The sequence below is a fragment of the Felis catus genome, chromosome A2 (genome assembly GCF_018350175.1).
Source record: "Felis catus isolate Fca126 chromosome A2, F.catus_Fca126_mat1.0, whole genome shotgun sequence".
NCBI lineage: Eukaryota > Metazoa > Chordata > Mammalia > Carnivora > Felidae > Felis > Felis catus.
The window spans coordinates 23,744,207-23,767,570 of NC_058369.1; the positions used below are offsets into that span (position 1 = coordinate 23,744,207).

Sequence of the window (23,364 nt, forward strand, 5' to 3'; positions counted from 1 at the left end):
TTAGCCAAGGGTGCAGGAAGCCTTGAGGAGGGGGAGCCCAAGGTCATCAAAACTCCTCTTGAGACACCTCCCATTCATCTCCTGGGTCCCCTTTCCCCTCACCTTTAGGCCTTGACCACATAACAATGACCTATGGGTGGTTTCCAGTTTTCCATCTGTTCTGAGATGTGCCAGTTCCAGGGGAGAGTCTAAACAAGAGGGATCTGTGCCTGGAAAACCTCCCCTGGGCAGCTCCCCTCCCCATTTCCCCCTCTCCTTTCTGGGTTTTAACCAGTAACTGCAGTTTGGGAGTCTCCTGGCCAAAGGAGGCAGGCAACCCAGCCATGCCCAGAGGCACCAGTTCAGCGACCCAGTTCACATGTGGAGGCACTGGGAAGTGGCAGGAAGTGACTTGTTGAAGAAGGAAGCTCTCCTGGGGTGCTGAAGCCACTCCATGCCTGAGTGTCCCTGAGTCCACATAGATGAACTTACTGCTACAAGAGAAAGGCTACTAACTTGTTCTACCCCTACAGCCTGTCCAGAAACTCTGGCTATCTAACACAGACCTTTTTCTAAAATTTGCTATATTCTCAATTATCTGGATTATTGCCTGCTTTTCTCCAGTTGCCTTTGCTTGTGTAGACACAGCCCCAGTAGTTTTCACTGCCTGCTTTGCTGTCTTTCCTCTAGAGGACAGTAGTGTTAGGCAGTGGTTGAGTGCAGACTCTGAAGTTGCAACCCTCCTAGGCTACTTTCTAGCTGTCAAGTCTCACACAAACTATTTAGCCTTTCAGTGCCTCAAAATCCCCTTAAACACACATATAAACACACAAACAAAACACAGAGAAATATAAGGACCTGTGGCAGGGGTGCAGTGAAAAGGAAATGGATGACCTTGAAAATCAGGGACATGACAAGAATGAACGGTGAGGGTCATGGAGTACCCCGCCCGCATGGGTCACTTACCAGACGCTCCATACCTGCTCTTCAGAAAGCAGAACTGGACCTCATGTGACAAGACCGTTTATAATCTTGATTTATTCCAGTTACAGTGATTGGCCACACTTTTCACTGAAGAAATGGGAACAGCATTGTGTTATTGGGTACTTCCCCAGATTTCACTGGGGCCTTCCGCAAATTAAATAATTATATGCCCCCATTTTATCATTCAAAAAAATTCCAAAATTTTCTGACACACCGATCTGGCCCCAAGACTTCAGATACAGGATTGTGAGTTTCATCTGAAGATACTAATGATGTGTGTGCTGAGACTACACCCCACAAGGGTGCTGGAAGCTCTGTAACAGTATCTTCCATGGCTAGAACGGTGGTGCTCAGAACAGTGCCTGGCACCTAGTAGGTGCCCAAAAATATTTGTTGAATGACCAAACGAATGCATGAATGGATAAAAGTGTTATTTCCAGAGAACGATGTCAAAGGGAACCAACTGGAAATCCATTTTAAGCCTTCAGTCCACAGGGTGCTTCTCTGGAAAACCAGGCTCGGTTCTAAGAGCCAGTCCATTTCTGGGTGTTGGTGGACTTGCCTAGGGGGTGAGCAGACGGTTGAAAGAAGGGAAACCAATGCCTCTCCATCCCCACCTTCAAAGGTTCTTGTTCAATCCACCTCCAATTTGTGGAACTCCCTGTTTCCCCTTGCAAACCCCATGTGCATTTGGGTGTGCGCACTCAGATTGAGTCATCTGCAGGCACAATAGCAAGGAATCACCATGCTCCACTCATTAAAAATGCTTTTGAGTCTGTGGAACAAATAAATCAATAGTTTTGGCTGCTCTCCCAACAGGGTTATTTCACCAAAACGGAGCGCAAGATAAGGAATTTACGAACGATCGCATCCCCTGTGCTGCCTTCCCCAGAGTGGGAGAAAGCAGCGCCTGGGTTGTCATTCTGGGAAAATCGACCCCCCTTTTATGCCCAGCAAATAATATTTTATGGCCCTGGGTTTATGGTGGTGTTTTAATGATCCACTGTAGAAAGGGGTTTTCTCTCCAGTCACTAGAATTTGTTAAGAAGGGCTGGAGGCCATAAAAGAGGGGTGGGCCCCAGGGACAAACAGACTCCATCTTCTGAAATAAACTAATAAAGCACCCCAAGATGTTTACTCCTTTGCCTCAGAGTCAAGACCAGCCGGGCTGCCTGCGAGGGGCCCACAGATGGAGCACTAAACAGAACAAAGAGGCCGGAAGGGGGTCGGGGCTTCCTCACCACCACATGGCCACAGTCAAAGTAATACCGTCGCATTGTGATGCCACCAGCCCCTGGGCTGTGGAGGACAGGGACCGCCTTGAGGTTGGAGGACAGTTTTGGACACAGGCCTGAGACTCAAGCTCTCCTTGTACTGTGTTCCCCTCACTGAGAGCCCTCTTTATTTTTATCATCAATGGTGCTTTACAGGAGGGCGGTGGGAGGAAGGGGGGTCTGAATGGATACTTTCGGCTTTTTTTTTCTTTTAATTTTAAGGGGCATCAGGGCCAAACAAACCTGAGTCTGAATCCCAGCTCTGCCTCTCGCTGACTGAGTAGTCACTTCCCCTTCTGCGCCTCAATTTCCTCCCCTGTAGAATGGGATATATTAGAGATGTTCTAACAATTGATGTTCCAAAGGCCCCTGTAGATACCTGTTGTGATTATTTCAACACTAGGAATGTCTGTCCCGGGGGCCCTGGGTAAAATCCGGAGACAAAAAAGTTGCCTCAGGAGGGGTGGGGGAGGGGTCCAGGAAAAGAGGAGAAATGTGAGAGGCAGTTATGGGATTATCTGCAGTGTCTGCATGGTAGAATCCAATAAGTATGAGGCTGATAAGATAATAATGACTAATGAATAATGGTAACAATTGCTGGGGACATTGTTTGAGCTCTTACTATGCACCAGATGCCGCCTGTTTGAGCTCTTTATATTCATTGATGTGTTTTATCCTTATTACTTCATGAGATAAATCCTATTATTATCTGCATGATATGGAGAAAAGGAAAGGTTTAAAGAGGTCACAATTTCTATAAACTCAAGCTGTTTTAGTGTCCAAAGCCCAGGGTATGAACCCTGGCAATCTGACTCTAAATAACAGAGACTTAACGACCACACTTCATCTACCTATAGAGACAAAACTCGTTTTTAAAAGGCGTCTTCCTGGTTCCCCAAGTGTGCCCACACTTTCTCCTTGGGCCTCTCCCATATAAAGCTTACTTACAGTGGAAAGAGTCTCTCCTGAAAGCTGCTGATTCACTCCCATAAGCACTAAACATGAATACCGGCAGAATCAGCCACACCAACCGGCCTGTGGAAGATTTGTCCTTTCTTCGTTAATCAGCTTACTATGAAGTCCTGACTTTCCGCCCTCATTCTACCACTACCATCAGGAACCACAGCCTCCATACTGGGCAATCCGCCTTAAATTCTGACCTCATGTGGAGCAGCGTCCCGTGAATTCCCCCATTATCTGGAACGAGTTTGGTCTGGTGTTCCTCCTGTGTTATCCCTGAAGCATGGGTGAGGACGTGAGGTCTCTTTCACCAGGGCAGCTCAGAGTATATCATTCCCCTGTTTAAAGTCCTTCAAGGACTCGCCAGTTTATCGGATAAAGTCAAAACCAGTCCCCACCTGCCTGCAAGGCTCATCAGAATGCATCTTCTGCATTTGCTGTTCCCTCTGCCTGAAAAGCTGTTCCTCTGATCTGGGTACTTCACACTATTCAGGTCGCCACCTCAGCGTGCATATTAACTTAACGTAGCCCCTGCTCCCCCTGCCGATGATCCTCTGTATGATTTTCTTCTTTCATCCTGACCTAAAATTCTCTGACTTCTTTTGCATGCATGTTTATTTATTTTCTGTCTCCCCTCACTAGAACGTCAGCTCCAGGAGAGCAGGGATCTTGTCTGTCTTGTTCAAACCTATAACCTCTAGTAACTGGCACAGAGAAAGTGCTCAGAATAAATGAATAAATGAATGAATGAATGATCATACCCATAGCCCTATAACTGCTAAGCAAGAGCTTGAACCCTGGTAATCTGACTCTAAATAGCAGGGGCTTAACCACCATAATTTATTTACCTATAAAGAAAGGAAAACTGTTTTTTGAAAGGTGTCCTAGTTCCCTAAATGTGCCCACACTTTTTCCTCTGGCCTCCTCCACACAAGGCTTACCTTAAGTGGAAGGAGTCTGATAAGAGAAATAGTTTTCCTCTGAAGAAAGACAGTATTCTATTACTCTCCCTTCTTGTCATACTGTTTCTTTTGAAAAGTTTTCTCTTAACTGGCATTTTCTCATAAAAGACAGCTGAGATGCTCAATCTTGTTATCCATCCTGTGTTCTATGTGGGCCAGTGGGCATCTAGATACTGGGTTTAGAAGGCACATTAACCATTTCTGGGGGGACACAAGTCCATTTAGTAACATAGAAAGAAGTTGACTTTCTCATCTGAGAGATAGGAGAAAATGCTGGAATTTTTATTTTGCCTTATTTTATTTTTTTATTGTCCACAATTTTCAATATTACGTGCCTAAATCTGTGTGTTGGGATTTGGAAATCTGATTTAGTAGTTTCATTATTACTTTTGCTCCCAAACAACGCATTATCCAGCCACACTCCTGGGTATAAGCTCTTCAGCCAAGTTCCTTTCTCTGGAAGAGGAATCTAGAGAAGTATAATATTTTTCAAATTTCTCGGACTTAGACATGCTGTGAAGCTGACTGGCAGAAAAATAAAATCTCATTAGACAGCATCTAGATAACGAGCAGATTTGGTTCTAACTAGGGTCTAATATAGATCAAACCTATCCTTTCTAGATAAGAAGCAATGAAGAGTCTTTTTTTTTTTTTTAAGAGTCTTCCTTTCATGACCACCTACTAGGAGGGCACATTTGGATGAGTGTTAAAATAAATTTTTCCCAAAGAAGAAAAGTATATCAGGGCATCTCAAAACTACTTAAGAATATGAAAATCTAGGGGCACCTGTGTAGCTCATTCGGTTAAGGGTTCAACTCCAGCTCAGGTCATGATCTTGTGTTTTGTGAATTCAAGCCCTGCGTCAGGCTCTGTGCTGACATCTCAGAACCTGGACCCTGCTTCAGATTCTGTGTCTTCCTCTCTCTCTCTCTCTCTCCCTCTCTCTCTCTCTCTCTCTCTCTCTCTGTTCCTCCCCCACTTGTCCTCTCTCCCTCTCTCTCTCTCTCTCTGTCTCAAAAATAAATAAAAAGAATATGAACATCTTTGTTAATTTCAGCTATGTAATAATTTTTTATATCAAACTAATGATGGAGAAAAATTTTAAGATATACATAATAGCAAAATATCGAAATAAAAAAAGACAAGAGTTTCACCATTTGGTCAATTACTTGGTCTTCCTGACATCAAGCTGTGCACAAACCATCTAGGAAGCTGAGGGCATTTTTTTACTTTTCAAGAATGTTCTGACTGATCATAGCACTTACACATCTTACTGAATTTTAACTGGAGCGACTCTAATATGATTTTTTTTCTTCTGTGCAAATATTCTCAACCTCCTTAAAAGAGACTGAAAATAATTCTAAATAGCCGAATTAAATCCCAAGTCCTTTTAATTTTGTATACTTTGCTGTTATAATCTTCAGTGCTTAATAAAGTGACACTGTTATGACTTCCCAAATCTGTCTCAATAAATCAGCGAATTTCAGATAAAAGCTTCTTACTCAGTTTAATCCTTAATTCAGTGATCTATAAGTGTCCATTAAGGTCAAGTGACAATTCATTGACTCTGAAAAACATGAGAAACACTCCCAGGGCATAAAAGATCCCAATGTCGCTGAATGTATTTAAAGTAAGTGGTTTTGACTTAAGCAAAGATTTCTACTTAACCCAGAAGAAAAGCAGTCACTCCTTGGAAATACCACAGAATTCAGGGACATGAAATGAATAATGGCAAAGGATTAAATTTACCTATTCCAGCCTGTACATATATCTACTGAGTATATACAGGAACATGATGGCTCCACTCACGTGTTGCTCATGGACAACCCTGTTCTTCTCAGCTCAGGAGCAAAATCCTCTCAGTCATGTAGATATGTCATAACAGAGATTAGTGGGTACACAAGCACCATCCCTCCCTGGTTCTGCGTGTTCAATTTGAGGATGTTTTCAAACATCTCTTTGCTATTTGAAAACAGCATTCAATCCATAGTGATAGCAGTATCTATTTCAAAATTCAACAACAGAAAATAAAAAAAAAATCATACATTTAGGGTCAGTTTGTCAGGAGTAAATAACAGCTACAGAAAATAAATCAAAGAGCAGTTTAACACATACGGAAAGTAACAGCCATAGGCATGACTGATAAGGTATTCATTCATTCATTCATTCATTCATTCACTCTATTAGTTTCTCATTCAAATGTATGCATGGATTGTCTACTGTGGGTCATCAATTATTCATTCAACAAGCATTTATGGCATACCCATTCATTCATATCAAATTGGTATTGTATGTGCCAGATTATGTTGCTTTGTCCAGTACAGCCAACAGATAATTATTGAGCACTTACTAAGTGCTAGATCTTAACAGGTTCTAGAACAAAGGCTCCAATGAATGGGTGAGATGCAAACCCCCAAAATGTGTTTGTAAACATATCCTGGATGTTATTGCTACTTAGGTGACGTCATTGGGCCTGTGGCTTCTGAGTGTGTTTGGAACAGGGCTTAAAAGGCTTAAGAACCAAGTTCAACATTAGGAATTCTTCTTTGTGCTAGTTGGCCACCCTGGAAGTCCCAAGGGGGTCCAGCAGGAGAGAGGGGTTGATTCTGATCCAGTGGGTCACCCTTTGGAGACACCCCCTGTAGCCATGTCATTGCTGGGGCTCCCAAACATTGTCATCTGATAGGAAGCCTAGCAGAGGCACTTTGGCCTCTGTTTGAGGAGGCTGGTTTGAAACTGGGTGAACTTGTAGCCAAAAGTCTCTTTTCCACACTTTTGACTACCTCACAGAAATGGAATCTGCCCCCACTTCCCTCCTGAAGCAGTCACTCTAGTTCGTGCTGAGCATTTGACAATACCTAATATCATCAGACTTGACCTGAAGAGAAAGGGCTGTTATCCTGATGTCACAAATGGGGAAGTAAGCTTGCAGAGGTGACATCACTTGCCTTGGGATGCATAGCCAGGATTTAAACTCAAGCCCTGATTCCTAAGGGCAAAAGCGGAGGGTAGAGCTAGGAAAAGAAGAGGCAAGAAGGAGGGAGGAAAGCAGAGGAGAGGGATGGAAGGAAAGAAGAGGGGGAAGAGGGAGGTGGGAAGGATGAAAGACGGGGATAGAGAAGGAAATGAGGCAAAAAAGGTGCTGAGACCATTCTCCCAGGAGAGCAGTGAGAAAAGATTGTATCTGCTCTCTCCTCTTTGTCTACAGAGGATTAGCCTACAGGATATCCCACACCCATGTTTACATCAAAATTGTAATCAATGCATGTTGCCAGAGACCCTGAAGTTTTCACAAGGCCAAAATTAGATTGCTTCTTTTTCTGAGCAACCTCATAATGGTACATTCTTCAGTTTGCTTCCAAAAGTCACCGTCCATGGTAGAGAGTTTTTGCTCAGGCCGTGAACCAATGTCTGTATCTTTGAACAGTGTCCCCCAACCAGGGGTTTGATTCCCAGGTTGTTCATCTTTCTCTTCCTTTTTTGGTGAACTTTCCCCAATTATCTACTGTGTGCCAGGAATTATGCTAACCATTGGCTATGCAGAAATGAATGAGACGTGGTCTCTGCCCTCAAGAGCTCACAACGAAGCAGGATATCCAGGCGCATGCAATAATGATGAGGAGTGTAATGCTTATTCACGCTACACAATAAGGTATGTGGGAGACAGAGCAAGGGAAAAAAGCAGGCTCAATACTAAAGAAAGGAGACAAAGGATTATGTCCAGAGATAGGGCATCAGTCTGGCTATTCAGAGCTTTTGCCTGTCCAGCATTGATTCCTCCCTCCCTGGGTAAGAACACCTAATTCTCCCTTGAAGACTCACCTATATTCTTCTTCCGGGTCAGATGACTCCACCCTCTTATTCAAGGTGTGGACCTGTGACCCACGCATGGAGTCACATGACTTTTCTCTGATTAGACCAATGAGAGATAGTGTCGGGATCGTGTCTTGGAGGCAGTGCAGTAGGGGAACCCACCTCCCCCGGAGGTTGCTAACCTGGTTGGCTCTAAGTGTAGTCTCTGGGTGAGGGGTTGGGAAGTACCATGTGACCTAAGTGGCATGGAAAATGAAGACAGCCTAGAAGTAAGCAGAGCCCAGAAATGGAGGAAGAAGTAAGACATTAGCCTGACCGTGTTGGAGCCCTTGGATCCAGCTGTGTCTGAGGTCCACTTTACCCTCCTCACCTATCTTTCATGAAATCAGTTTGAGTTGGGTTTTATCACTTGCAATTCAAAAGGTTCTGACAATACAATACTATTTGGTTGTTTTAGGGAAATTCACATTTAAGCACAAAAGGCAAGGTCAGCTTTACAACTTAAACAGCAAATACCTGTTCCATTCCCCACTGGGTTTGGATCAGCCCTCCAAAGTCTAAAGGAGATTTGACCTGACACCATCCTCAGGCTCCCTGGAGACAGAGCCCCTTGTCAGCTAAGAAAAACCATGGGGAATCACCATTAACGTATGGGTGGCGTGGAGTACGAGGTGAACCGATATATAAGCCAGGTGGGAATCTTGGGAGCGCTTTGAAGATAAGCCAGTGAGGTCCAAGCCAGGAAGAGAGTACGTGAGGGGCTTTTCTTAGAGACAAAACACTCTGTGGCTAAGTGATGGATGCTGCAGCCTGTGACCTATACCTACATCTATAGGACATCTGGCTTTGACATACTTGGGACAATGAATGGGAAAATCAGCAACTGTCTTTTAAAGTTGACTCTTGATTTCTCTGGTCTCTCTGATCCTACTTCATTTGGAAACATAAATTAACTGGTTTAAGTAAGCTAAATCCATTGGGGTTTGATTTTGGGTCTTAAAATCCAAATGTGCGGGTGTAGAAAGGAGATTCCCTATGTTCATTAGGAATAATATTTTAAATACCTACTTTCTCCACGTGGATTCATTAATATATTCCACACAAAAATGCTTTCTGCAAGCCTCCTGTGTACCTGCCACTGTGCTACAGGCAGGACTACTGAGGTGGGCAAAATTTAGATAAAGTTCTAACCCTCAGAGAGCCTATATATCTTCCCTGCATAAGAGACCATCTTCTAAGTGAATATATTCAGTCAGTCAGTCACTTACTGGTTTCTTCCTTGCACCAGCTTGTATAATTATGCATATTATATATGATGAAAATAAAGGTCAGATAGCAGGGTGTTCCAGAAAAGAGCTATTCTTTGAGGGTGAATTAACTGATGAACAGAGAACACAAAAAGTAGCATGTTAAACTCCTGCTACATTTCTAAACCTCCCCCCCCCTTTTTTTTTTTTACCTTTGTTCAAACTGGAAAATCTGTGATTTTCTTTCTCGGTTAATATAGTTGGGTAAATCTGGTTAATACAGTCTCCTAAGACTCAGGCATGATGGTCCAGTGGTTAGAGCTATACTGTCCGGTACAGTGATCACGAGTCGGATGTGACCATTGAACACCTGAAATGTGGCTCATCCAAATTAAGACAGGCTGTAAGTGCAAAATATAAACTGACTTTGAAAGCCTTAGTATGAAAACAGAGAAAGATGGTAAAGTCTTTAATTAATAATCTCTATATTGACTAGGTTGAAATGGTAGTATTTTTGGATATTTTGGATTAAACACATATTTCTAAGATTAATTTCTCCTACTTCTTTTTCCTTTTTTAAAAAATATGGCTACTAGCAAATTTAAAATTATGTACATGGCTCACATTATTTTCTGCCAGACATCACTGAGTTAAAACAGGACTCAGGAGTGAGAGTGAAGATTGAAATCTGGCTTCTCTATTTAATAGCTGTGTGCCACTGGATAACTTAGCCTCACTGAGCCTCACTTTCCCCCTCTGTAAAAGGGATCATTAACAGTCCCTACCTTTTTGGGCTGTTGTGGCTATTACATGAGAAAGTCTATTCATAGTGTTAGCACAATGCCTGGCATGTAGTTCCTTTTTAGTAAATGTTGGTTATCCAGTGTTGCCCCTGGAAAGTCAAGAGACTGGGCTAGAGTGGGTAACAACAGAAAAATATGCTATGGGAATTTGCAATAATCTCTGACACAGAGTTGTTTCCTTTTGATTTGCCGTTTTCCTAAATCTAAAGTGCTCCCAACATGAGTGTACCGTTAATGGATAGCCATGGCCAACCAGTCTCTTGTTTGGGCTAGGTGAGGACTGTATCTTGTCGTCATTCTTTGTGGAATGTTTTGGAAAGTACACGCAGTTACTATTACACATACTATGAATGTAGGTAGTGTTTCCTGAAAGCTGCCCATGTGTCAGACCTTGTGCTAAGCATTTTATCTACAGGTTGGGCACCCAATGGCCCAGAATCACAGGAGGGCCAAGAGATTTGCTTAGGGTTCCCCGGCCAGAAATCGGCAGAGACAGGACTCAACCCAAGTCCGTCTGACCCCAAAAGTCAATCTATGTATTGATTGAAGCAGAAATATTCTGGGTAATTCCCTGTGATCATCAAATCCTAGTGCCTTCCTCAGAGTTCCATGGACTGTTTAGACAGAGGAGGAAATCTGGCTTACCACAGGAGTTCCACATTGTTGCACCAACAAAATAGAATCAGAGATTTTACAGTAATGAAAAGTTCTGCTTTCAAAAGGTGCCCGTTCTTTAGTTAGAAGGAAGCAGAGACCCCATTCGATGCAATCCTTCCCATCTATGGCTCTAAAATACTACCAGCCAGAAACAAAAAGAGTGGCAGAACTTTCTCTCTGGAGAATTTTCCAGGGCCTTACAAATATGACCCCATTAATCCACTCAATACCCGGATGAGATAGGTAGCTGCAAGTTATTATTATTCTCGTTTTCGAGATAGAAAACCCGAAGCCAAGAGAGATTAAGCAATTAGTCCAAGGTCAAGTGGTGAGCTAGACCGACCTGGAAATGAAACAATTATCTTCTGAAATTCCACTCAAATACACAAACTGATTGGCTTGTTACCACCATGTGCTGATACCCACTTCGATGCCCTCCACACGAAATGACTGGCTTTTAAATGAGATTTCCGCAGCTGCCTTTGACTGAATTTGTATGGATTGGTTTAATATCACTGTCCAAACTGACATCAGATTTTTTCCAAAATATCGGCTGAAGGAAAATACAGTTCTTTGCTCCAAATGTGGTATCCATTTTACCTAGCTCTGTTACATTTAATCATACCTACACCGTTCTTGGAGCATAAAGGGAGAATTGTTCCACAAAGAAAACCCTGCTTGTGTTTTCTTTTTCTTTAGAGATAATCTGTAGCCCATAAAAAGGTTCAGGGGCATCTGCAATTTTTCTGTGATGTTTAGACTGAGAAACGATGAGCATAAATTGTCTCAGAATTGTACAAAACCCAGAATCTAATTGCTCACCTTTGAGCTTACTATCACTCTTCAGTCAAATACCCTTTACTCTTTTCAGCTGCACTCCTTTGACAGTAGGTAAAGTTATGTGAACCGAAGTCATAGGCTGGGAAAAGAGAAGACTTCCAGGCAAGCCAGGAAGAATCTTTGCTTTGAGCTGACAGTTGCAAAGGCATATGCACAGAAAATTGGTCCACTGGAGAAAGTGCTGCTAGTGGTCCCTCTTTGCAAAAGGCTCTGCCCCTCTGAATGTAATTTAAAATCAACTATTCTGTTATCAGTTTTGACTGGCTTGGGGCAACATGAGATATCAATGAAACCGTTGTTGTCAGAAGGAAAATAAGGTTCCGTTTCATTAACTTGGGAGGAGGGCATCTACTCTTTTAGAAATGGCCACGTGCCACGCTCTGAGCTTGTTGTTTAAGAATTCACAGTGGTCACTTTTGGATTTGTTGAATATCAGTTTCTTTGACAAATCAGATGAGGCTCTTGGAGAAATTCTTCTTCCACGCCTCCATAATTTCTGGAAGTCCAGGAGACGTGGGACTGGTCATCCTAAGAGATTCCAATTCTGTTCCCTCTCACTGTTCAACTTGCTCAGCCTTTCACGACCCCTTTGGTCCTGTGCTGATGTGGACAGCTCCTTCCAGAAGCACAAACTCAACCTAAGCCTACTTGCTATCTTGCTAATAATGCACAGACATAGCGGGGGGAGGGGAGGGGGCGGGGCGCAAAAAGAGTAAGCTTACTCATATTCTTCTTTCCAGAAATCAAGCACTGGGGGAATGCAATGGCAAGGCAATCCTTTCCCTGAAGCCCACATCCACCTCCTCATGGACTGAAAACATGACACTCAGAAATGAAAGCATCTTTAACTAGTGTTGGGGGCCCAAGTCCAACATCTCCCAAAGGATTATCTTGAGCATTTCCAAAAGGAGTTATGATGTCTTAGGATTTCCAGAAGTCCTAGTATGTTGCTGTCTTGGGATATTTCCATGGATCCCACTAAACTACCTTGTCTGAAGGGTGTTGAACAGCATAGCATCATTTGCATACAACCGTGCTGTAAAATGATCTAAGAAAGGCACTGCATTACCAAAGGAATGCTAAAAACCAAGGCCATAGATTTTGGCCAGAGGCAAAGGTACTGATTCCCAACCAACCCACGACTAATCCCGAAGCCTTAATTCTTCTTCCAGATGTGAGCAGTACTGGGCAGGGAAAGAGAAACGGTCCTGTCCAGTAGTGCTTTGCTCCGCTGCAAGTCGTCCTTGTTCTGTTTTTCCAACCAGGTGCACATTTCTTATCATATAAGCTGGGCAGATCTTTTCTGTATTTTAAAAACCCAGTGTTTTATTGTCCCAAACCCTCGCTCTTGACTTGAGTTCATGTGTTTTGTGGAAGTACAAGTGGTAATTACACAAGTCTTTCCTTCCCTGTCATTGGCAACAGTCACCAGGAAAATTTACAGCCCCCAATATCCAGATCTGGAAACTGGTTATTAAACATGGTTGAGGAAAACCCTGACGTGGCAAAATGGGATCTGAACAAGGGCCAGCCCAGCAGCAATTCCTGTGGGAGAATGGCTGGGAGTCAGCAAGGGACCACTGGTTTTATTTCATTAAATATTTTTATTGTTTATGACAATATTACTACTACTACCAGTTATCATTTATTTGTACAGAAACTATTATGTGGCTGGTATTGTGCTAAGTGCCCATTTGATCCTTGTTAAGGAAAAAAAAAAAAAAAAAGAACAACCCTCTGGGAATGTATTATGATTTTAGGATGAGGAAATAGGGAGGCTGCAAACTCAAATATGTCCAGGGGCCAGGCAGGTAATGCACTGGGGTACAGGTGGCCGGGTGTAGCCTCTCAGAGAGAGATGAGGACAACAGAGGTACAAGCCACCACTGCCCTGTCAGAACATTCTAAGACACAGCACTGGCCAGACAAGAAAGATTCGAAGCCTGAATTCATTCCACAGGCATTAATTTTCTAGTTTCTGTAATTTGAATCTGGATTAATGCTTAATGACATTAAACATTTTTAGGATAAACTTGTAAAGTAAGACATAAATACAGACAGAAAAGTACACAAACCCTATCACTTGATGAATTTTCACAAACTGAACATAACCATGTTAACCAACTTTCAGGCCAAGAATCAGAATGTTACCAGCATCCCCAAACCACTTTTTTGTGCCCTACCAGTTGTGAACTCCCAAAGGTTAGCCAATTATCCTGACTCCTAACCCTGTAGATTAATTTTGTCTGTTTCTGAGCTTTATCTGAATGAAGTCACACAGTATGTTTGCTTGTATCTGTCTGCTTTCACCGCATATTACGTGAAATCCATCTGTGTTGTGGCACGTAGGGATAGTTCCTTCCCAATGGCTTTTGTTCTCAAATCTATTACTTGGTATGTTCCCCCGAATACCTTCCAACTATGCAACTAAGGAGGGCGACCTCCTTCTCCGAATACAGGTTCTAAATGTTGAAACAAGCCACTCAAAGACGTGGAGTTATGAAGAGAGTTGTATGGTTAAAATGTTCTTTCCAAACATTTTTCATGTCTTGTCTCATTTCCTGTTCTCACATCCCATGTCGGGTAGCTGAGAGACAATCTCATTGATGAGATTCAGAAGCAGAGGGCGCACGCAGTTTCATGATTGCCTGTGAGCCTGGCGACTGAGATTTGGTTGAGATGCCTAGGTTGCCTGTCTCGTGCTGAACACACATCCTGATGCTCCCCTCTGGGCCAAAGCTCTATGCAAATTAAACCAGTCTCCAAGGTCATTTTGCTGGGGGTCGTGTTGCTGTGCGCATCTGATGTTTGCCTCCTTTCTTATTTGAAAATTTGCATTCCCCTCGTGAGGAACACCACATGACTCCTCCCCAGAGACAGGGATTTAGGGCCGAGGGTCTCACTTGCAACCTCAAAAGTGCTCCAGAATGGATGAATACCAAGAAAACAAAACCAAGAAAAGGATGGCAAGAAGTTATTTGAGCCCTGGGACAAGCCACATCTGAAACCCACTGCCTTTAAACTGTTTATTGCGTGAAGCAATATGCATGTATGTGTATGTATATATTTATTTTTGCTCACGTTATCTCGTGTTAGTTTTTTTTCTCTTATTCTTTTTTTGGCGGGGCGGGGTATGTGCAAAAGAAAAAAAAAATCCTAACCGATTCCCTTATTCAAATACTTATATTTCTCCCCTCAAATTCAAACAGTCTGTAATGTCTTCATCCAGTGAGTTGCAGTTATGTAGGCATGGAGGTTTTGTCTTGAATTTATGCAAGGTTTTCTCTTGAGCCCTAAGTGAAGTCACAGTGGTTGGCACAGACAACATCTATTTTTAAACTATAGAAATTCTCGCTTTGCCCTGAGCTTGGGAAAGGGTCTCCTCTACCCACATTGATCATTTCTGCCATTGATGCATAAGTAATCCGAGAGAGGAAGGCGAGGTTAGAGGGGGTAAAAGGATTTTCAAAAAGAAGGAAAAACCAGTCCAAATGGTAAAGCTGTTGTTTCAACAATTTTGGTCCAAAATGCTTTCAGAACTGTTTTCTTCTTTAGCCAGTGTGTCCTCTTGAGGGCCAGGAGAATATTCTGAGACAGAGATCTGCACTTTGAAAGCCCATCACAAAGAGGGGGATAAAGAGTAACTACAGTGGAGAAACCTAATAAATACGACCTCAGCCAGGTGATCAAGGTCAACATCAATAGTGAGAAGCCATGTTGATTGTGGGTACCCTTGAGATGCTGTGGTGAGAATAGCATTGAACCTCCATGGTCCTCCTCCTCAAACCCATATCCCTAGTCTGATCATGTGGAAAAAATCCCAGGATAGGGGCAACCCAGAATATATCTGACCCATACTCCCCAAAGCCGTCAAGGTCTTTATCAAAAATAGGGATAGTGTGAGCAAATTACAGCCAAGAGGTGCTTAAGGAGGCCTGACAACTAAATGTAATAAGGTATCTGGATAAGATCCTTGAATAGGAGAATGGCATTAGGTAAAAACTAGGGAAATCTTAACGAAGCATAGACTTTAGTTACTAGAATGAAGTAGGGATATTTAGTTAATAACAACGTATTAGTGTTGGTTCAATTAGTGGCAAATGTACTGTACTGATGTAATATGTTAATAATAGAAGAAACTATGTTTGTGGGAAGGAAGTTTATAGGGGAGCTCACTGTACTATCTGCTCAATTTTTCTGTACATCTAAGACTGTTCTAAAAAATAAACTGTGTTAAAATAAACTGTATTCAAAAATTCATCACGGGATTTCTGTTGCTGCAGGAGGGTTTCCTAAAATTCAGAGCTCAAAAGGGTCCTTGAAATGATTAGAGTGATCCTTCTGGACATCTTAAGTAACCGTGAGCCACACTGTTAAATATGCCTTCATTGATTATTTTTCAATCCTTCTGATTCAGTAACAAAGCAAAATTCTTGGTTTGGCCCCAGAAACACTTCTCTAACTTTTGATGGTCTCCCTTTTTAACAAAGAAGGAGAAAGCCTCAGGCTCAGAACTCTGTTTTCATTATTTTTACTGTTCTTCTAGCTGGTGATGTCTATGAATAGAGAACAATCCTACTTTCTCCTTTATGATAGTGGCATTTTTTCCCTTACACTTATTTATTTAAAAAAAATTTTTTTAATGTTTTTATTTATTTTTGAGCCAGAGAGAGACAGAGCATGAGCAGGGGAGGGGCAGAGAGAGAGGGAGACACAGAATCTGAAGCAGGCTCCAGGCTCCGAGCAGTCAGCACAGAGCCCGACGTGGAGTTCGAACCCACGAACCGTGAGATCATGACCTGAGCTGAAGTCAGACGCTTAACCGACTGAGCCACCCAGGCACCCCCTTTTACACTTATTTAAATAAAAAAGTGAGCCCATTCAATTTTTTTTTAATTGCTTAACTAAGACTACATACTGTCTTCAGCTATAGCAAGAGTCAGGAAAGCAGCATTTAAATTACTGAAGTTAAGAGCCAGTGTATTAGGCCTATACCCTTCAGCACGGCACTCAAAGCCCTCTCCCACCTGGGGATTCCTGTCCAGTGTCTTGTCACCAGATGCTTCACCCTGCAAACCCCAAACACCTAGGTCAGAGGTGCTGATGCGCAGACACTGGGGACTTAGAAGAAATAGAGAGGCCCATGGATAGCAGGTTTAAATCCAATGTCCTGTCAGAGCTCTCTTTTCATGTGTGGCTTGATTTCCCCTGGGATCCATGACCTTGCTGCCTGGCAATCCATTTTCTCATAGTATTGGTCAACTGTGGCATTCTTGAAGCAACCAATTGCTTCAGGTCTCTGTGAGCTGAATGGCCATGTTGGAGCCCAAACTTGCAACGTGGAAGCACCGCAAGGTGGAAACAAATGGGATCCTCATCCCAGCCCCTACATCCCTAGGGCTGACTGAGTATTGAGTTCAAAGCCCAGCTCCACCACATAGAATCCGGGGGACGGTGGGTGAGGTATGTAATCTCCTCGGGCCTCCCCTTCCTTGTCTGAGGATAACGAGAATTCCCGCCTCACGAGATTATTGTGAGGCTAAGTTCATGTAAGCGCAGCATTTAGCACAACGCCAGCACCAGATGCATGTCCTGTAAACGTATGCTGGTCATCTCTGCTGGCCTAGAGTTTCCCTCACTACAAAGTGTGGATCATGACAGTGCCTACCTCACGAAACTGTTGTCGGGGACAAACAAGTTCATGTATGTTGGCTCTAGCACCACGGCTTGGTTCCTAGAAAATAATAATGTCCAATGATTTTTTTATCTGCATTCAGTTATTAGTATAATTATCATTGTGGATTAGCACTTCTAAGAATTAGAACAGCTCTCCAATTTTTTGTGAGAGCAGTTCCCAGATACTAGCAATTAGTCGAGGCAGATTCCTAATTTCAAAACCTCGGGTATACCAAAATCCAGTCCATGTGCTTCGCTGGGACTGACGTATGGATGAACTTGCAGACGAGTCCAGCAGTGTGTGGGCTGGTACCTTTCCTAACAAAAGGAGTGGTTTGTGAGTAAAAGAAGCAGGGGCTCCATCTGGCCAGCTGGGTTTACATAATCAGGCTTGAATGCGAGCCGGCTGCCTCAGGAAGTTCTATGAGGTAAGAAATTCTTGTCCAACAGAAGTTCTTTTTCTACAAAAAGGCAACATAATGAGAAGGGCAAACTACTGCAGGTTGCCCCCCAATGTGCCGGACTGTGAGAGATTTGCACACACAGTGGCTGTGAGTCCATAAAGCAAATGATATGTCCCCAGTGTCGTCAAGGGCCATCTAGGGGGAAGATTTTATCCCACCCTCTCCTCCCCAGAGAGTCTTCAGGGATATGTATTTCTGTTTCAGGAGCTCTGGGGACAGTCTCGGACTTGCAGTGAACTTACCATATGTGCTCGAATCAGTCACTTCTAACTGGGCCTCAGTTTCTCCATCTGTCAAAAGAGAATATTGGACACATGGCATCTGACATACTTTCCAGCTTTGATAATCAATTACTCTTTGCTTGCAATAACGGGGAAGATGTGGCAGTTCATTTCTTGAAGTACAACTCAAACCTTTAAAGAAACCAGGAGCTGTTCCCCACCACGATCCACAGTTGGGCTGTGAAGGCTGGTGAGCCCTTGCACGGATGATTTTGTGTGTTTTTCTGGATGATTTTGTGTGTGTAACCAAGTGTATCCAGGGCTAGCTATTATTCCTGCCTGCCTGGCTTTCTTGTCCCTCTCTTCTAGAATAAAGCCCATTTTTTCCCTTTGGAACCTGCCCCTCCCACATCAGTGAGGCTGTCAATCACAGGGTCTCACCCTCCCAACTCCCTTGAATAAGGTAATTGGATGCATGATCCAAAAAGGACCAGTGAGTCCCTTTAGGGGGCTGATATGGATGCTTGGAGGGAGAGGGTCCCTCCTCTTAAATCCTAGCATACTCAAAGCTGTTGGGAATTATCTTTACCACCGAGTGAAAAGAACCCAGCAGTGACTGATGTCAACCCCACAGAAAGTACAGAGGAAACAAGGGGGAGAAGCAGAAGGGAGGGAGGGAGAGGAAGAAGTGGGAGGAGAGAAAAGGTGGGAAGGAGGAAAAGAGGGAGGGAGGGGCGCCTGGGTGGCTCAGTCAGTGAAGCATCTGACTTCCTCTCAGGTCATGGTCTCACAACTCATGAGTCTGAGTGCCACATTGGGCTCTGCGCTGTCAGCTCAGAGCCTGGATCCTGCTTCAGATTCCGTGTCTCCCTCCCTCTCTGCCCCTCCCCCGCTCATGCTCTGTCTCTGTCTCTCTCAAAAATAAATAAACATTAATTTGTTTTTTTTTTTTTTTAAGAGGGGAGGGATAGAAGAGAGAGAGAAGCAGGGGGAGATTGAGAGAAAGAGAAAGACAAAGGGACGGGAAAGCGGGAAGCAAGGAAGAAGGGAGACCCCTTCAATGACTTAATTCCTTAATATGAACCTCTGCAACCAGCTATGTGTAAAGGGAAATTTATGCCTTGACGACTCCAGTAAAGGGAGTATACACCTTCCCTTTTTCTTCAAGTTGTTAGGTTCCTGAAGTGAAGATCCATGTCCCGAAAAAGATTAGAAACCACCACAAAGGAGCATTTATTAGAGATGGAATGAACTCACTTCAGAAAGAAACAAAGTTTATTTGATGAATATAAATAAGGCGATCAGCACAAAGTACTTCTCATACACATGATAACAAATTTATGAACTGTACATACCTTGTATGTTGTTCTACTAGACACGAGGTTACGATGACTGGCTAATACATGCCCACTGGTAGTTTCTGAGGGTTCCTTAGTTTTATTTATTGTTTTCATATCGAAGTCCATAATCACATGGTCAATATTCACAACCCACATGCCACTCACTTGAAGAAAAATTACAAGAAGCACTATCAAACGAGGGTCTCTGGGAATTAGATACACTGACCCCTGGCAGCATTCAAACGCCACTCTACACAAAAACATCTCAGATAGAGCTTATGACAACACGTTGGAGGTCTCATCAGAAACACTGTTTAAAAAGTAAATGGAAACCCACTTTCAAATGAAAGTTGACACGCTGTTAACGTGCATACTGGATACACAAAAATCATTAAATACAAAATTGAGACTGTACATCAAAATCAAATGGGGTATAAGGTACAAGCCTGCTTTTGCACAGAGAGAAGACCAACTTCTCCTAAATGTCAGCCTCAACTTTTTTTTCAACTTCGTTATGATTAGAGGGGTGCCTGCTAACGTTTGCGCAAAGGAAATATCTTCCCGACATCACAGTGTTTGTTGTAAACCCAGAGACTGTTTTTAAGATGTGAAAAGGAAATTTTTTTGGTAACCCTCCCCCCAACATCGGAGAATAGGTACATGAGATGGGAAAAGACGCTATGTTTGACGGGATTGAATTTCTAGGGGGCTAAAGAAGATGCCCCCTAATGGTAAGGTTGATAATACTTTAATCCAACAAAAGTGGGGCAAAAAAATGATCCCCCAAAACAACAGCTGTGACAGAATTGGCACGTACTTAGAAATCGCTAACTATACACGATTGGTTGCTTTTTCTGCTTTGAGGACCCTAATTTCCCTTGTGGATCTCCTACTTCCTACTTCAAGTATTCAGTTGCAGAGTTCAGGTGAGGATCCCGCTGTAGGAGGCAGTGGGGGCCGCCTACCTGAGGACATCCAAATTGTTCACGGGGACGCACTTGCGGCCTGGGTTTGCAGTGCGACCTGATTTCGAAATGTGCTCCATGTGCTTGCAAAGAACTCTGCTCATTTCTCCAACGGAAACCTAAGTCCCTTTGATAGTTAAAGGACAAACTTTTTAAACGTGAATGTATTTGGATTGTTTATGCAACACAAAAGCTTTACATAGTTCGCTATACTTACTGACGACAAGAACAAAGCCAGAAGCGAGAAACCTGCTTGAATATATTACTCCTAATGCACCAAGGATGAACAGTGCAAGTCAGACACAGATTCATGTTCCCCGACAAGTAAGGTGTCTGTCTTTTAAATACCTCTATGGCTCACGGGAGAGGTCCAGAGTTAATTGCACCAACACTTGGAAAAGTAATAATAACGACTGAATGCAATGCAAGACTTCAGGAACACCTGTGTAGAATCCTTTCCACAGCAGCAAAGAAAGACAACTGTATTTATTAAGGCCACTCATGCTTAACTTCACTGTTTATCCTTTTAAGAATGTAGATTTTCATTTCCCACTTGCATACATGTGGAAGGGTTTCTTCCATTGACGAGAAAGTGGATCGATACGAGAGTTGCACATATTTGCCAGACTGGTCATGAGTTTTATGAAGTTGTAACAACTTTAGTTATTTTTTAATCTTCAGAGGAAGCAGTAGGAGTTAAATTCTCCTTAGTACCATGTCACTGTATGTAAAAGACCTTAAAATTTGGTCTCTTTCCCTGGCATGTGCTTTAAATAATGACGCTGTACCCACAGACATGTTGTGTAGAGCTATATACAGATACACAGCTTTTGTGATTATTCCTCATTCATCAATGCTTTCATGTTGGATGCTGAAAATGCTTTGGAATCCACGTTGGAGACATTTTTTAAAAAATGAGAAATGACCCTTCAAGCTTACACTGTTTGCACAGCATTTGGATCTTGAAATGTGAATGAGTCCCAGCTTCTTCATGGAGACCTGCATGTACGGGAATGGGAAGAGTCTGAGGCTTGGGCTTATCCCAGCCATGGAGATGTGTGGAACACACGGAATAGAAATATGTAGGTGCCTCAGGCTTTTGCCACTCTCCGGTACAAAACCGGGGCAGATAAAATTACGAAAGATCAATTTAGATGTGCCATGCATTGTCAAAGACACACACCATGTTCTCGTAAGGCGATTTCTTGGCAAGTATTAGTGGTTTAAAAAATTGATTTCATTTCCAACCTGGCCCAGAGGTAACTACTGGTTACACCATCAAAACGCGGTTCTTCAAACAGCGGATTAAAGAAATAGAGGAGGGTAAAGGCTCGCCGTTTTTGGTGTTTTGCTTTCTTTGTCAAACGCTCCATGCATCTTGGTATACAAACACTGCCAACACCACTCACGCACAGGATTTACACTTTTTGATAATCTAACGCATTAGGAATGACCACTTAAGCGGAACCAGCAGAAATACTGGAGGTGAAGCTAGTTGTCCAACAGAAGCAGACTCCACAGCTAAAATCCCATGGAGCTCAAATGTATCCAACGATGTTTAAGTAACATAAATAAAATTTATCAAATAAAATAATGACCTTCAGAAGAGATGATCACGTTTTAAATGCCCAAATCCTGACAAAAAGGAGGGTCTGTCATGTTTCTCCTCCTCCTCTTTCTTCCTGTCCAACATATCTGAATCCATGAGGAATGGCATGAGATGATGAAGGAAATATCAAGTCGAACAGAACTGTGCGCCATAATGGAAATGAAAGCTCCTCTTCCAGGCCTGATGAGCGTTCCAGGTGGCGATGGCCAGTGACGTGAGCCACGCTGCAGTAGATTATCAGAATGTTGCTGCAGAGCTGCGTTTCCCCTTTAGTCTGCTCTTCTGATAGCTGCAACAAGAAAGCACACAATTTAGCAGGGGAAGCAACTGCCATTGACTCAGGAGAGAATCCTGGCCGGCGTTCCCATACTCACCCCTGCGCTGACCCTCCACCACTCTCTTTGGTTGCGGTTGGTTGGGATGAGGAAGAGGGCGATGAGGAGGAAGCACAGAGGAAGGGCAAAGTGAACATGAAGTTAAATTATGTCCTGGAAACATATCTGAGAGGAGGCCTCTTTCAAAATATGTCACATCCAGGTATAGATGTCTCTTGATAGGCAAAAAGAAACTGAAATTGAAAGGAAATATACCAAAATGTTCCAGTGATGATTTCTATGTGATCAGACCATGTGTTCATTTTTTTTCTCCCCACACTTTTCTATAATGAGCATGGTTCTTAAACTATTTTTAGCTCGACTTTACAGAGACAAGAGAGTTAAAGATGGTCAAGACACCAGAAAACTTAACATCTGCTTACAAACCGTTTAAGAGCAATGATTTAAACACATACTGGCACTGGCAATCCCACTCCTGGGTATGAATGCAGAAGAATGGAAAACAGGGACTCAAACAAATACCTGGATCCAAATGCTCGTCGCAGCATTGTTCACAACAAACAGGGAGAAACAACTCCCAAGTGTCTATCAGCAAATGGATGGATAAGCAAATGTGGTGCATACAGTGGAACAGTAGTACACAGCCCTAAAAAGAAATGAAGTTCTGATTCATGCCACAATGTGAATGACATTGGGAGACACCATGGCAGTGAAATAAGTGAATAAGCCAGACACCAAAGGACAAATACTGCATGATTCCACTTATGTGAAATATCTGGAATAGACAAATTCATAGAAGCATAAAATAGACTAGAGGCTTGCCAGGGGCTGGAGGGAAGGGGAGGGGGGAGTTACTGCTTTGTGGGTACAATTAAGCAATCGTTTGGGATAGTGAGAAAATTCTAGAAAGGGACAGTAGTGGTTGTACAACTCCGTGTATGTACTAAATGCCTCTGAATTACATTTAACTTATACATTTATGTTGGTTAAAATGGTACATTTTAGTGTATATTTTACCAAAATAAAAACATACTTTAAAAAGGACGTTGATATCTCATTAAAGAGAGAACAAAACAAAGCTGGCCTTCATCCCAGCATGCAATGGCATGTGTATGTGTGTGTGTGTGAGTGTGTGTGTGTGTGTGTGTGTGAGTGTGTGTGTGTGTGTGTGTGTGAGTGTGTGTACTCAACCCCAAGCATAGATGTAACGGTCATCCGTCTGCATACTTCATGCC

At 42.9% G+C, this 23,364-nt stretch overlaps 1 protein-coding gene and 1 long non-coding RNA gene across 10 annotated transcripts in view; both read right to left on the reverse strand.

The window, feature by feature from the left end:
- Positions 1-535: 535 nt before the first annotated feature.
- LOC123383676 lies at positions 536-4,967 on the reverse strand. The gene is made up of 3 exons (XR_006593620.1): positions 3,186-4,967; positions 2,481-2,553; positions 536-1,050 (listed from the first exon to the last, which is right to left on the reverse strand). It is a non-coding gene; the product is annotated as an uncharacterized LOC123383676 (long non-coding RNA).
- A 14,170-nt stretch (positions 4,968-19,137) lies between these two features.
- The window catches only part of ERC2 (ELKS/RAB6-interacting/CAST family member 2), a 923,200-nt gene continuing 918,973 nt past the window's right edge, over positions 19,138-23,364 (reverse strand). For all 9 annotated transcript variants that reach the window (XM_045051699.1, XM_045051677.1, XM_045051694.1 and 6 more), the window contains one exon: positions 19,138-22,083. In XM_045051699.1, coding sequence (XP_044907634.1) covers positions 21,841-22,083 — 243 coding nt within the window. In that variant the 3' untranslated portion in view covers positions 19,138-21,840. The remainder of the gene's footprint in view (positions 22,084-23,364) is intronic.